The sequence below is a fragment of the Urocitellus parryii genome, chromosome 6 (assembly GCF_045843805.1).
Source record: "Urocitellus parryii isolate mUroPar1 chromosome 6, mUroPar1.hap1, whole genome shotgun sequence".
Lineage (NCBI taxonomy): Eukaryota > Metazoa > Chordata > Mammalia > Rodentia > Sciuridae > Urocitellus > Urocitellus parryii.
The window spans coordinates 108,489,046-108,504,947 of record NC_135536.1 but is presented as its reverse complement, the minus strand read 5'-3'; the positions used below and the strand labels follow the sequence as shown (position 1 = coordinate 108,504,947).

Genomic DNA, 15,902 nt, shown 5'->3' with positions numbered 1-15,902 from the left:
CAGGGGGAAAGGTCAATCTCTCTCTAACTTGCCTTGTAACCAAGCTCCAACTACTGGTTTTTCAGAGGGTCTCACAGTCTGGTATAGTGAAAAGCTTTTTGGGAAAGAGGGACTTATAAACCAGTATTCTGTTGACTGACTAGCTGTGAACTTCCAAGACTTCTTATTCACCTTCATTGTTAAAGAAAAAGGCTTACAGGAATGATCTGAGCGTGCAGACAAGAAGGGTAGAGGCCTATAGATGATGGGGAGTAGGGAGGGTTGGAGTGATAAGGGAGATCAGGTTCATCTGCTTGTTGAAGGATGGGGAAGATCAAGGGTTCTCCTGCTGAGCATGCTCAGTTTTGCCAAGATGCAAGGAACCCCAAAAGAGAGACACCCTCTGCCTCCCTCTGCCTCCCTCTGCCAGCCATGGCCTTGCCTGATCCAGCCCTGGAGTGGATATCTACAGAATCCTGACCGCAGCCCGCTTTTCTGCCTGAGCCCCTTTAAATGCTGTGCGTGTGGAATCCCTCTAATGGCTGTGGACCCCTCCGCCCTGAAGCGAGCATGCAAGGAGCATCCCCATACCCTTTGACCTTTCTTATGGACTGAGGGGTTGCTCACTCCACCCGGGCTCTCCCTATGTCCTGACGCATGCAGTGAATGCCAAAGAGACCACCGTGTGTGCTTTCCACCTGCAGCTTGGATTGCCCTCTGGAGCATGCATTATGTTAACATTGTGGTTCTTCTGTCTGAACATCTGCCAGTCGAAGGGAGAAGTCAGAGCTCCTGAGCAGCGGAAGACACAACCCATTGAGCTGAAGACCAAGCGTCTAAGAGAGTATACCCTCAAATGCCACTCAAGCATGCCCCCCAACAACACTTATGTCAACTTTGAGCGTTTCGCCCATGTGGTAGAAGATATGGCTGGGGTGGACCAGGGATATCATGCCTTAGTGGGGGCCCGTGACACTCTCCAGGATGATGTGGAAACCCTGGTCTCCATCTACAATGAGAAGGAGACTTGGTACCGAGAGGAGAACGAGAGCGCCCGGCACAATCTGTCCCAGCTCAGGTATGAGTTCCGCAAGTTGAAGTCCTTAAAGAAGCTCCTGCGAGAAGACATCCAGGCCACAGGGGCTAGCATTGGAGGTGTGGCCAGGAAACTGGACCATCTGCAGACACAATTTGAGGCTCTGAGGCAGGAGCTCTCAGCCGACCTACAGTGGATACAGGAAATGATGGGCAGCTTCCAGTTAGAGAGTGGGGACACAGATGGCCTGGGAGCCATGTTCCACCAGGATGCCAGTGAATCCCTATCGGAGCTGCCCCGCAGACCACACACAGAGGAAGTCCTCGCCAGCCTGAAGCTCTGAGCACTAGAATCCAGTCAATAAAGCACTTTCCCATTCCCCTGCCTCTGCTTCCAGCTAGAATCATCCTGTAGGGAGTATATCTGTAGGGCAGCTTTCCACCCCTCTCCAGAGAATTGACAGTTGCCGAGGTGCTGGTTAATTATTAATTCCACACCTCCTCTCACCAACCTGGATTTCTCAGAGAGCGATGGCAGAGCAGCCAAGCTGTTAAAACAATTAAGAGAACAAATTCCCCTCACCATACCCTTTTCCACAGGGAGTGAAGTACTCCTTGGGGAGATGCTTGAGAATGGATTTGTGGTGATGGGTTTGTTCGCCTCTCTCTTCCCACCTACATGCCTTATGATTGCAGATCTTGAGTGATATTTGAGTTAACTAAGGATAACTAAGTCAGCATAGTGCTTTCCTGCTACAGAAGCAAGAATTTAAAATGCATAGAGAAAATAACACTACCTTTTGTTTGAACTGACTTTTCACTTAAGGAGCCCTTATGTCTGTGACTTCACTTGACCCTTAAAGAACTCTTTGAGATGGGAAAGTAGGAGATGATATGATTTCTATGTAACTGATGAGGAAACTGAGAGGGAGGATGGTGTAGGATTATTCATAGCCAGTTGATGCCAATGAAACAGGAACCCAGGTGCCCATCTCCAAGATGAAGCATATGGGAGGAAGTAGTGAGGCTTAGTTGTAAATATCCACCTTAATATTAAAGTTTAGATCCCAGAGGCCAAGCAAGCAACTTCATGTATTTTCCCAGGTGTGGGTGGAATGCATACACTTGTACACGATTGTCCCAGGAGCCATGTCCCAGACGGTGTAGTCACTGTTCCTACCCAGCCCTGTCCAGGTCTGAAGACCAACCTGAAAAGCAGGAGGAAAGAGGAGCATCTCCCTCTTCTCCACTTTTTCCTCCAACTTATGGCTAAGTGCCCCAACTGTGCATTGATAACGAGAACCAAAAGGGGCTCAACCAAGAACTTCCTTTCCTATGTACTAAGCCACTGGGCCTTGACAGTCTACTAGACTCCATCAGAATTTTTGAAGAGGATGGACAGGAAGACTGGGAAGCACAAAGCTTAGTGACTCCTTCATGACACAAAGCTTTGAGCATCCCTCTTGAGGATTATGTGATCTCATCCCCTTTTCCTCAAAGGAGGAGGCAGTCAACATAATCATAAAATCATACAGTCAGTGCAGGGAGATGGACGTGGCCCTGCTAGAAATTTTGGGTTAGGGAGTGGACCAATTAAAGAGTTTCAAAGTGCCTTCATGGCTTCACAAAACATCCCTGTCATTTGGATTGGATATTATCCCCGGTTTAGAGATGAGGAAACAGAGGATGTGATTTTTCTCCAGGTCACATCATTAATGACAAAATAGGGGCCTTCTGATGGCAATCTGTGGCTCTTTCTGCTTCTTCTAAATGCCCCAGTCTCTAGGAGTTTACTGTCTGCAGGTGGAGGCAGATGATATCCAGATTCATTTGTCCATTCAAAAAATAACTTTCAGGCATCTACCAACTTCCAGACACATGGCTTGACTGATGATACATGGTTGAGTAGAAAACAGGCCTGTCTCTTGCCTCGTGTCTCTTCTGTCCTCTGAAGGATTCCAACATTAACCAAGAATCATTAAAATGTAGAACCGTGGCTGGGACACATGCTAAGAAAGGGAAGCATTCCTCAATGCAAGAACCGATGGTGGGGCCTTTGATCTGGTCAGAGGAGGTGTCTGTCCCAAAAGCAGGGATGCTGGAACTGAGACCAGCTAAGCAAACGAGGGAGAGAAGTGTTTCCAACAGGGCCATCATGTCAGGGCTCTGTAATGAGTAGGGCATGGAAGACCGGAAGTGCCAGGACAGTAAGAAAGCTAAAGGGGAGAACAGGAATGTCTACATGGCTGGGGAGGAGGCAGGACCAGGAGGTCCTTGGCCACATTAAAGAACTCTGCCTTGCTAGGCATGGTGGCACATGCCTGTAGTCCCAGCAATTTGTGAGGCCGAGACAAGAGAATCACAAGTTCAAAACACCAGCCTCAACAATTTCGTGAGGCCCTAAGCAAATCAGCAAGATCCTGTCTCAAAATAAAAAAAGCTCTGCCTTTGTCCCTGGAGTCATGGGAAGCCACTAACAACTCCTGGGCTGGTGTTAGAGGGGAAACACTCAGACAGGAAGTGAGTTAGGACAACACATATTTTGATGTCATGAAATCATTTCTTCAAAATCCTATCTCCTTTTCTTTTAGCAAGCTGAATTATTTCAAATATCATATAATACTTGAAACAGAATCTTTTCATCAAATATAAGAAATAATAATAACAATAATAATAATAATTATTATTATTATTATTTTGTACCAGGGATTGAACCCAGGGGTGTTTAACCACTGAGCCACATCTCCAGTCCTTTTTTATATTTTATTTAGAGACCAGGTCTTGATGAGTTACTCAGGGCTTCACTGCTGAGGCAGGCTTTGAACTTGAGATCCTTCTGCTCAGCCTCCTGAGCCACTGAGATTATAGGTGTACACTGATGTGCCTGGCTAAGAAACCATGATTATAAGATGTTATCATTGTTTTATGTACCATTAAAAAATAAAAATTCCCAACATGGGAAGCCTAATGGGAGAGTCTTAGACACATAAAGTTGTGATAAAATAATGATAGGGTAAATGAGAACTAGAGCTGCTATGAAGGAAGAGAGAGCAAAAAAAATACATCTCATTCTGGACAATATGTGGGGATGGAAAATCCTCCTGAGAATGGGAGGCCCAGGCTGCTAGTCCTCATGCAGGGTTCCTCTTTGCCACAAGCTGTGTGATATTGAAGAACTTCAAGTATGGAATGTCATGGCCAACAGTCTGAGGCTGGGTGGCCCCACATGACCAGCCAGTGCAATCCTCTCTGGGAGCATCTGCCTCTACTCCAGGGCCACAGCAATGATATGACATTGTTGACTGGGAGATGCCTCCTCATTTCTGAGATCCAAAAACATGCATCTTGGAATCAAGGAAAGATGACAAAAACCCTATTTCTCTACCTGAGAGAATTGGTACTAAATGACCTCTACAATCTCTCCAAAGACTTCTCTGCCCTGTCACAGGATGTTGTATACTTGTTTGGCATAGATTCTGCAAATATTAAAGGTCTCTTTGGCCACGTTAACAGGCATTGACTTTCAATGCCAGGCTTCCTGAGGCCAGGATGACTGCCAGTTGAGCAACACAGGGCAGACTTCTGGTGAACGTCAGATAAATGGGAATAAAAAAAAGAATAATATGGTGGCAATGATTTGAATTAGAGAGACTGGTAAAAAGGGAGGAAGAAGTGTTTATCTTAGATTTGTGGAATCAGCTTCATACCATCTGATATCCTCATTTTACAGCCTCGTAGAGGGCAAGTTTGTTCAGTCTCTGCTGATCAGCCCCTGAGCTGGGCACCCAGCCATAAGTAGTTTTTCTTCAGAGTAGTAAAATGGTCCTGTGTGTGTTTCCAGTCATTGGTAACTGCTTCTCCTTTACGGTGTTTCAAAAACAGACCTTTTTCTGTACAAAGAGCATCTAAAGACAAATCAAAGTAAATTGAGAAATGCCCCCAAGACTGTCAGGGAAATCAGAGAAGCCTGTGACCTTCCTCTGTCTCCTGCCAGTAGAATTCCTTTGGCTCTCAACCTGGTGCTGAGGGGAACCCAAGGAGACCTGAGGAACGCAGCCAGTGAACCTGCTTGCTCTGTTCCCCCCATGCCCACGGTTGGCATTGTAACAGTGGTGGTAAGGGCAGGGCTGGCCATGGTGGATGGCACGTGGGCATATTTTCTTGGGACCTTGAGGGAGGACCTCTTGGGGGCACTGCTCTGTGGGCAGGCCCCTCTGCCATCATGGAGGATTTTTAGTTCACAAGAATTAAGTAAATTAAAGGTCAACTTCCCTGCTCAGTTTAAACACCATCCTGGGCCATTTGGGAGGAAAAGATGACTGTGTGACATCTCCCTGAATAAAGATTCCCCAGGAAGCTGGAGAGTCAGCCCTCGGGGAGGCAGCAGTGGTGACCCTGCCCTTTGGCGGCAGATGCTCATGGCATATCTCTGCCTGTCTAGTTTGTACGAGGAAGGGTGGTGATGGTTTGGTAGTTCGTGATTTTGTAGATAAGGGAAGCTAATGATGAAGGGATGGAACAGAGTAATCATGACAGGAGAAGCCAGAGCACCCTCCATGGGCCCCTTCTCTGCTGGTGACTATGAAGACTGCAGCTTCCCTCCTCACTGGATCACGACGCCACACAGTTGGCCCCCATTGGAGGTGGCTATGTGCCCAGCTGTCACCTCCCACGGTCTACCTTTTGTGAATGTCTGAGGAAATGAATGCCTTTTCTCCTTTGTCTACTAAGTTCTTGGCCTGTGGAGAAGATTCTTTGCCCTGGAGAGGAACCCAGCAGAGGGCATGTTTGAGTTGCAGAGGGGCCAGTGCAGTTGAACAAACACTGATTGTTCTCTGGCTTGTGGTGGAGTAGGGGTGACTGATAAGGACAAGATAACCCCTGAATGAAACACTCAGTATCTGGGGTTAATGGGGACCCGACCAACTGGGAGGTGGGAAAAGCCAGGGTGAGTGATAAAATATAATATTCTAAAAATCAGGAGAGAGATGAATTCTGATTGAGACAGGGTAGGAGGGATGCAGAGAGCAGAGGTCTTCTCAGGGCAGCTCCATCACTGACACCCCCACCATCGCCACCAAGCTGTTTCCTTATGAAGAAGGTGCTAAGTAGAATTTGGAGGGATGGCTGTGAGCCCAGATTGGGTCAGGAACTCAGAACTATTGAATGGAGGCTAGAGATTAAAATGAGGAGAGTTTTTGTTTTTAACTTTTTGTCATGGAAAATTTTCAAAACTTGCACAGAAGTACAGAGAATAGTATAGTGAATTCCAGGTACTTATTACGCCACTTCACCTGGAATTTAGTCAAAGTCACAGCCAATCTTTTTTTTTTTTTTTGGTACTGGGATTGAACCCCAAACAGGATCTTGCTAAATTGCTGAGGCTGGCTTTGAACTTTTGATCCTCCTATCTTAGCCTTCCAAGCTGCTTGGGTTACAAGATATGTGCCAGTCTTTTATTCATCTTCCTCCACCCCACCACACACACTATTTTCTGGAATATTTCAAGAATTTTAACACAAATTTCAGATTTATTCGATTCATAAATTCTTCAGCATGAATCTCTGATAAGAATTTTTTTTTTCAATGCTGGGAATTGAACCCAGGACCTTGTGTATGCTAGACAAACACTTTGCCCCTGAGCTACATCCCTGGCCCTTTTTATTTTATTTTGAGTTAGGATCTTGCTAAGTTGTCTAGTTTGGTCTCACACTTGTGATCCACCTGCCTCAGCCTCCTGAGTAGCTGGAATTACAGGTGTATGCCACTAAGCCCAGTAGGACTTTCTTTTTTTATATAACCACCATGCCATTATCACACCTGACAAATCAGCAATAATTCCTCCATCTCATCTGGATACCCATTCTATAATCACATGTCCAACATTTTTCAAGGGTATCCTGTCGACAGTTGGTTTATTCACAACAGAATTCAAACACAGTTCACACATAGCATTTGGTTGACATCTTTCAAGTCAGTCCCTTCCTGACAGTCCAGGGGCTGGGGTTGTGGCTCAGTTGTAGAGTGCCCACCTAGCATGCTTGAGGCACTGGTTTACCCTCAGCACCATATAAAAATGAAATAAAGATATTGTATGTCCACCTGCAACTAATATATATATATATGACAGTACAGGAGGGAGAGCTTTGGAAGCTTTTGCTTGAGTTGCACAATTGCTCAGAAAACTGAAGGTCCTGGAGAAGAGGATTAAGAGTCTCCATGTGTCCAAGCTGAAACCTAACTCAGAAAAGTCAGGCCAGGCAAGGAAAGGGGCATTGCCACCTCCTCCCATTGCCTTCAGCTCTCCTTACCCAGTGAGGAGGCACACATCCAGGTGTCAAGCCTCACCTGCACCTTCCTGAGAAAACCAATGGTGAGTCCAGCCAGGACAGGGCTCCAGCCTTCAAAGTAGCCAACAAAGGAAGGGGCAGAGGTGCTACCTGGAGAGATGCAACTGAGGGAGGTGGAGGTGGTAAGGCCCAGAAAGTGTCCTAGGCAGGAAAGAAAAATGGGTGCCCCAGTTTTCCATGAAGTATGAGGCTGGAGAGAAGGTACAGATGGAGGTTTGAGAAGTTGCAATCTGTTTGCAGTTTCTACAGGAAGCTTGGTATTTAGAGAAAAGTGTCTGGAATGACTCTTCTGTGAAGCTGGGGTCCCTTTTTCATGATTTGTTGGTGGCTCCTGCTTCCTCTCCACACTCTGTGGATGTGGGCACAGACCTAGAACAGCCCACTAGACTTTTCAAAGGCATTTGCCTCTGTATAAACAAAATCTGACTCCAGCCACCTCTGCTTTCCGTCTTCTTGTCTCCCTTCCTGATATCCTCCCAAGACACAGAACATACCCCCAAGAGCCAGGTGGAAATTTCCCAGGCTTCTGGTGACACTGATAGGCCACAAGGTCGGAAGACAGTTGGGTGTTCACTGTTTGCAAGGAGGAAAGGGCCAGGAGAAGGCGGACATAACTCCTTCTTCCCCTCACATTCTCAATTTAGTCAAAAGTGTTCGAGCCACATTCCTTCTGGGAGCAAATTTCACTGCAGAATTTGTCTCTGACTTTCCAAGCTGGGCTGATAGCATTAGCCTGGCATTGAGCCTTTTATCAACCAGGGAGGCCCATTGATTAGGAAAGGTAAGCCTGACAGACTATAGCCTGGATGGTTATCTCCTCAGGGGTCATGCTATTGTTTGTAGCATATGGATGGACAGGAACCTAGAAGTAATTGCATCACTTTTCGTTAATGGCCCTGGAAATGGTCCTACCTGACATTTCATCTGGGCCCCTCTGCTCAGTGGCTTATCCTGCTTGGCCAGTAGGAAGCGGGGGATTTTCCTTAACAGGACCCCTTGCCTGTGTTGACCTTCCAGCCCTGAGGTCAGCCATTTTTCTCCTGGGTGAGGGCACCCCGCAGTAAGTGGACAAAAAGAGGTTCCTTCCCTCTCGGAACTTTTAGCCCCACCTCATCAATTTCTCCTTGTAAGAGACATACGTCCTCTGCCAGGGTTCAACTGAAAGGATAAATCATGGCTGAGTGAATTGAAGATATGAGTGAAGTTAGAGGTAGAAAGGTTTTGTGGAGTGAGAGGCAGCATGCTAATCACCTGGGGGAAGAAGATTCTAGAAGCCATGAGGAATAAGGAGGGTGAGATTCACAAAACAATCCCCAAATTAATACAGAATAAAATGCCAGGCAATGACACATACAATAGAGAAGACTGGCATAAGCAAAGTCGTCGTGGGGGACTGCTGAAGAGCTGTTTTATCTAGGGGGAATCAGGAAGGCTTCCCTGAGGAGGTGATGTTTGAACAAAGACCTGAACCAAGTGACAAAGTGATGTAAGAATAATCAAGGGCAACAACCCTGAGACCTTGGGTTTAGGATCAGCAAGCCAACCCGTGTGGCGGAGGAGGCATATGCTGGCCTGGGAGTCTCCAGGAGAATGTTGGGTTGTATGGAGAGCACTGGAAAGCCACAGGAAGGCTTGGAGCAGAGGGACAGGCAGGTCCTCAGCACAGGTGGGCTGCCCTCTGCCTCCTTTTCTTTTTTTTTTTCCTTTTTATGTGGATATGACAGTAGAATGTATTACAACCCATTTCTTATTAGAATCCCAATTCTTGTGGTTGCAACGGAAAGTCGTCTGCCTGCTTTTGTGCCTCCCTTCCAGGTGGGACCTGGACCCAGGCTGGACCTGCAGACATGGCGATAGGCGATTAAGGAAAGGGTCCAGGAGAGCTGGGCGTGGCCTGGTGATCCCTCTGTGTCCTCATCCTTTTCTCTTCCCTTTTCCTGTCTCTTCCTTCCCCTCCTCTTTCTTCCTGCACTCTTTGCCCAAACCACTGTGTGCTCATTTGGGAAGGTAAGCAGCCCCTGGCCTTCCCACCTCCCATCTACTTCAGGGTTGCTAAAACTCTGTCCCTGCTCCTTGACCCCCACAGAACTCTGCATCTCACTGACAGACTCATGACACCCTTGCAGTGTACTGAGAGGGTGACCTGGGCCTCTCATTGATGAAATGAGTAGGTCTCAGGTCCTGCAATTTATTCCAATTTATCTCTTGAGCAGCTCAGGGAAATAACCAGGCAGCTATTGAGTACCCAGAGTTGTTGGTTCTGGGCAGAGAGGAGAGAGGGGCTGGAGGCTTTGACATAGACATGGAAAAGTTTCTGTGCTCTGGGGTTGCTTTCCGGTGGTGGGATTCCTCCACTACAGAGCTGGCAGAGACAGCTGCCGCACATAGGAATGGAGCATGCAGGTGCTTTGGTCAGGCCCGGGAGGGAGACATTATTAATTAGAAGTGCTCTAGGAAGCAGATGCCACTTGCATTAGGCTTTGGAACACTTGGAGGCCTTCTGGGGGCTTTAGAGAAAGGCCCTGCAGCGGATCCCCTGCCAGATGCAAGTCCAGAGCAGCACAGGCCCACAGTGTGCACTGGCTTTCTTCTGGTTCCTGATACCATGATGAAAGGTGAACAAGAATGGAAATGTGCTCTCAATGTGGTTAAGAGACGAGACCAGCCCTGGAGAGTCAGTGAGCTACCCACCCTTAGCACTCACCAGGGCCAAATATGGCCTTGCAGTGAGCAGGTTGTCAGAGTGGAGAGAAAAAAGCTGCACAGGACCTTAGGGGTCATCCTGGGTAGCTCGTTTTCTTGAGGTCATGGGGTCCTTTGAGAATCTATGAAAGCTATCGACTCAGAAGAAATGCTTGTCTGTGCAGACACACTAAATTGGTTTTTTATTGAGGTATAATTTATAACCCATAAAAGTCGCCATTTTAAAACATACAATCCAGTGCTTTTTAGTATATTTACAAGGTTATACAACCACCGTTGCTTTCTTACTCCAGAACATTTTCATTATCCCAGAAGGAAACCCCATACCCTTTGTAGTCATCCCCCATTCTCTCCTTTCCCCAGCCCCTAGCAACTTGATCTACTTCCCGTCTCTGGTTTTGCCTATTCTGGTACGTTTTATATAAATGGAATCACACAATATGTGGTCTTTTGTGCTGGCTTCTTCCATTTAATGTTTTCAAGATTCATTCATGCTGTAGTTTGTATCAATACTCTATTTGTTTTCATGTATAATATTCTTGAATAATATTTCATGTATGGATACCACATTTTCTTTATCCGTTCATCAGTTGATACACATCTGGGTTTTTTCTACTTAGCTTTTCTGACTAGGTTGCTATGAACACTCACATACACATTCACACACGAAAATTTGCACACCGTTTTAGAGATTCACAGAACCCCCAAAACCTATCTCATGACTTAGGAAAACTTCATTTTATAAAAAGAGGGAGCTGGGCACGGTGGTGCACATCTGTAAGCACAGTGGCTGGGGAGGCTGAGGCAGGAGGATCACAAGTTCAAAGCCAGCCTCAGCAACTTAGTGAGGCCCCGTCTCTAAATAAAATATTTAAAAATGGCTGGCGATGTGCTGGTTAAGCACTCCTGAGTTCAATCCCTAATGTCAAAAACGTGGGGGGAGGGATTTGAGAGGAGATGGACATAACTTGTTACTGTTTATTGAGTGGTGCTAGGTTAAATTCTTTATGTAAGCCTCAACAACCCTGTGACACATTATTATCTCCCATTTCAGATAGGAAAACTGAGGCTCAGAGAAGCCATATCAGGCTTCTTAGAGAAGCTGAGATTTAAGCTAAGCCTCGACTGCCAGGCAATGAAGGGCAGTTACCCATCTGTCTCTACCTGACTCCCACCAAAGCCCCCATTTCCTTCCATTTATTTTCTAAAGATGTATTAATGCTCTGTCTACCAACAGGCCATCCATTTTGCTAAACCCAGAGCCAGTCCAGCATACAGGGAGCATCCCAGATTGCCAGAAAATGACCCTGTCCCCAGAGTGATGTGTGATCGAAGCCCCTGCCTCCTGCTCTCCCACTTCAGGAGAAGCTGGGCCTCCAGTCACACTGGCTTGTGTATCTGGGTGTAGTAATAATAGCTCAGGGGCATCCATCTCCTGAGCAGCTGAGTCATCTGTAGCCATTGCCCTCACTGTACCGCTCCCACTGCACACCCTGCCTGGCAGGGAGGTATCAGGGCAGGTTGAGGACAGTGTGTGGCTAGGGTTCTGCAGGGAGGTGGGCAGCTGCTGTCTGACGCCCATTGACACCATCACCTTCTGCTTTGTCCTGTAGCCGGTGGACAACCAGCAAGCCATGGTGCGCAGGGAGTCCCTGGTCAACCTGGAGAACTTCAAGAAGCAGTATGTCCGCAGGAGGTGGAAGGTGTGTGTGGTTTGGAGTGGTTGGGGGAGAGGGCCAGCCAGGCACCCTGCCGCTCTTCAGGGTCCCTGAGCACATTCTCACCTGGCATCTGTTTTCTCTCCCTCCCTCCCTCAGCTGTCCTTCAGCATCGTGTCCTTGTGCAATCACCTCACTCGCTCCCTGATGAAGAAGGTGCACCTGAGGCCAAATGAGGACCTGGTGGGTAAATGCAGGACCCTTTGGGGCAGAATTCTGGGGGTGGCCTGAAGCTTGGAAGTAGGGGGAGCTTCCCTCCCCTGTTGAGGCAGGTGAGTGCTAGTTATTTCCAGTCTTTTCTGCTGGCCCTGTGCTCCTCTGCCCTGGAGCTAGTGTGTAATCAGCAGAGGTATATGTTTGGGGGGCCTCTGGCTGGTGCTGGGTGGGGTGCTCCAACAAGGCAGCATGAACTTTTGGAGAATCTTAAATTCTTTCCTGCTCCATCTTTGAAGAGATTGCTGCTCCCACTCCTCCCCATCCCTCCAGAACCGCCCTGAAGACTTATAATCCTCAGAGGATGGTGGGGACTCTGGAGAATGAATACCAGAGACCATCCAAAATTTATTTCTGATGATCCAAAAATCTACTTTAGAATGGGAATTTTACATCCTCTTTTCAATTCTCCCATTTCTAGCTTGCTTTAGATTACCATTATCAATAATAATATTAGGATGGTTTCTTATACTTGTTGTAGTTTTATGCATCTTTTAATGGGATATGCTGAAGAGAATAGCCTCTAGAGCCTCTAGAGCCAGACTGCCAGGATTCAAATCTGCCACTTACTAGCTAAGTGATCTTAAGGAAATTACTTAATCTCTCTATGCCAAAATGTCATCATTTGTGAAATGAATTAAATAATAGTTCCTACCTCATAGAATAAACATGGGGTTGCAGTGACCTGTCCCTGAAATTTGGCATGTAAGTGTTCAATACATGATAGCAATTATTACTATTGTTTAAAATCCTCCTATAGACTTTAAAATACAACACTAATGTCAGTATTTCAGTCTGTAGGGATTCCCTGGCAGCTCCCCCACTGCAAAGGTGAAGGGGGCCACCCAGGAGGGTCTGAGTTGGTACAGGCCAGGACAGAAGGTAACTCCTTGCTAAAGAAGGGACAGAGAATCAACTGTCTGAAACATCTGAGCAGCCTCAAGATACACAGCACTTAGGCGCAGCCCAGGACCCAGCACTTCCCGTACTTCCTACTCCCCCCATGTATCCGGGAGCTCTCTTTCTTCAGCCTGAGCTCTGGTTTATTCCTGCTCTTGCCAAGACTTGAGGATTTATGACTCCAGAAGCCTACAAGGCATTGGCCAAGTTGGATCCCTTTTCTGGCTGCTTCCCTGACCTGCTATAAAGGGGACGACTGGACCACTCTCCCTCTGAGCATACCTGTCAATCACATGCAGACTTTACCCAGCTTACTTTTTTGTTGTTTGGCTCTGACTCATGGTATAAAAAGTTGCTGGTCAGCAGAGCTTGAGTTATTTTTATTATAATGGCCAGACTTGGTCCAGGATGTATTTGGCTGAAGTTAACCTTGCCCTTGGATTTCCTGCTGGCTCAGGCCAGCCTGGGAGGGTGCATGACAGGGAGCAGACATGCCTTTCATGAGCCCCTGACCCCATTGCCATGTGTGTGGAGATAGAGGACCAGAGAGTAATGGTGAAGAACATTCATTCCTTTCCTAATTTTTGTCCCAGCACAAACACTTGAAGATAGTTTTCTTTTTATTCAAACATTCAGCATTATTAGCTCCGTGGCTCATTCTACAAGTGGAAAAGTATTGAGTCCCAAACAGACATAGTTTTTACAAAGGGACTTTTCTTTAAAAAAAGGTAATGATAGGGCCCTTTTGTTTGGGGAATATTGAAATTGAACATCTAACAATTTTTAAATTTTTTTAAGATGACTTTATGAAGTCTGAATTAGTTCTTTTTTGTTTTTAATCTTTCTTTTGTTTATTTATTTTTATGTGGTACTGAGGATCGAACACAGAACCTTGCAAATGCCAGATGAGTGCTCTACTACTGAGCCACAACCCCAGCCCCTAATAATTTTAATAATTATATTAGTTGGTGTGAGCTGAACAGAAAGACATCATACCCTCTGGGTAGTTACCTGGGCTCTGCTTTAGCCATGTCGGGATGGACAGACTGTATTGTCTACTTCTTTCCTTGTTCATAAAAATGAGCTTTTCAAAAGTCATTTCATTGGAAGAGCTGCAGGGCAAGGCTTGCTGAAGGTGCAGTGGAAGTCAGTCAAGGTGGAGGGGTTGGAATGGTGGCTGTTGGAGCTTGGGGGGAATCTATAGCTTACCTCTCTCTAGACTGAGCAGAGACTCAGGAGCCCACAGACAACTTATCCTTATGTGTGGCCACAAAGGGCACCAGATGTAATTTTCATTATTATGGTTGGGTGTCTTTTGGTGCCTGGTTTCCCTTAGATGCCATACCTGCTTTCCTGCCTCCAAGGAGGCCTCAAGTTTGTTAGTCTGGCCTCATTTTAAGCCCCCCACCAGACCCCTCCCTTCCACTGGTCTCTGGATATGCCCCAGCCGAGGTATATCAAACTTAGGCTGCTCAGCCCAACCCACTTCCTGGCATCCCATAACCCCCTGCTCTGGCCTTCTTTTTTTTTCCCCAGAGGAATTGTGAGAGTGACACTGAGGAGGACATCGCCAAGAGGAAAGCCCTCCACCCTCGGAGGAGGAGCAGTACCTCCTAACTTGGCTGGACTTGCAGTGGCTGCCAGGGAGGTCCAGGCCCAGCGGGGCTCCCTTCTGTGCAGACTCTTGGACCCAGCTCATCACCAGCAGCCAGGCGTTCCACATTCCTGAGCACTTTGCAAGAGAGGGGCCTGCAGGATTCAGAAAAATTTGCAGGGGAGCCAGGAGACCCTGGGAGTTCTGGCTCTCTCCCGTGGAGGAGGCTCCAGCACTTCCAAAGCTCTTAATTCTTCATGAAACTGGCTTTTATCTGTCTGCCAATCTCAGAACCTGGGCAGGGGAGTGGACTTCAGGAAATGATGTAAAACATCATCTTCATCCCGGCATGAAGGTCAGACCCAGGCAGCTCTCCTCACAGGGTGAGGGAGTTCAGAATCAGCCTGGTCAGAATTCACACCAGGAAGACAGAGACCTACCACTAAGGGAACAGTGAAGAGAATCTTGGAATATGAGGGACCAATCTGTGACCTCCTAGAACCCACTGGAATCAGCATACCAGAGTGACCAACATACTAGATCTTCTAGAACAGCCATTGTCAGGCCACTGTGCTGTAATATTTTTCATTTTTATTAAACTTTTGGTTTATCTGAGGCTTGGCTTCTTTTAGGGCTATCTTCTTCTGATTTCCTGTAGCCCAAGGGCCTACGACTTGGAAGTGCTGAGGGGACAGAACCTCAGAAGGTGATTCTAAATTGTCCCCTCCTGCCTTCAGGGTGTCTGCCTTCTGCATCCTTCTCTAAAGGTCTCCAACCCTGACGCCAGCATAAAAGGCCTGAGCTCCCCACACCACCCTGTACCACTCCTGCTGCTGTGGGCTAATCATGTCCCCCCCAAATTCATATGTTGAAATCCTAACCCTTCCCACCACAGAATATCAGTATAATTGGAGACAGGGTCTTTAAACAGTAATTAAAATGAAATGAGTTCACTGAGGTGGACCCAGATTCTCTATGACTGGTCTTATAAGAAGAGATTAGTTGGACACAGTGCCACACGCCTGTAATGCCCCCAGCTCTGAGTCAAAAGGATCGCAAGTTCAAAACCCATCCTCAGCAACAGTGAGGCACTAAGCAACTCAGTGAGACCCTGTCTCTAAATAAAATACAAAATAGGGCTGGGAATGTAGCTCAGTGGTTGAGTGCCCCTGAGTTCAATCCCTGGTACCAAAATGAAAGAAGAATCAGCCAGGCACGGTGGCACATGCCTATAATCCCAGCTACTCTGGAGGTTGTGGCAGGGGGTTTATAAATTTTTTAGGTCATTCTGGGCAACTCAGTGAGACCCTATCATAAAAGGAAGGGGGCTATCGGAAGAGCTGTGGATGTCGTTCAGTGGTAGAGTGCTTGCCTCCTATGTACAAGGTCTTGGATTTCCATTACTACAAA

General features: G+C 46.9%; 1 protein-coding gene across 4 annotated transcripts in view; it reads left to right on the top strand.

Annotated features, from left to right (window-relative positions):
- The window catches only part of Dapk2 (death associated protein kinase 2), a 112,954-nt gene extending 98,345 nt beyond the window's left edge, over positions 1-14,609 (top strand). For 2 of the 4 annotated variants that reach the window (XM_026384789.2, XM_026384790.2), the window contains exon 10: positions 750-4,643. In XM_026384789.2, coding sequence (XP_026240574.2) covers positions 750-1,358 — 609 coding nt within the window. In that variant the 3' untranslated portion in view covers positions 1,359-4,643. Of the gene's footprint in view, positions 1-749; positions 4,644-11,680; positions 11,771-11,884; positions 11,969-14,434 lie in introns of those variants that run through there. The other 2 variants (XM_026384791.2, XM_026384792.2) reach the window with 2 other exon arrangements.
- Positions 14,610-15,902: the final 1,293 nt, after the last annotated feature.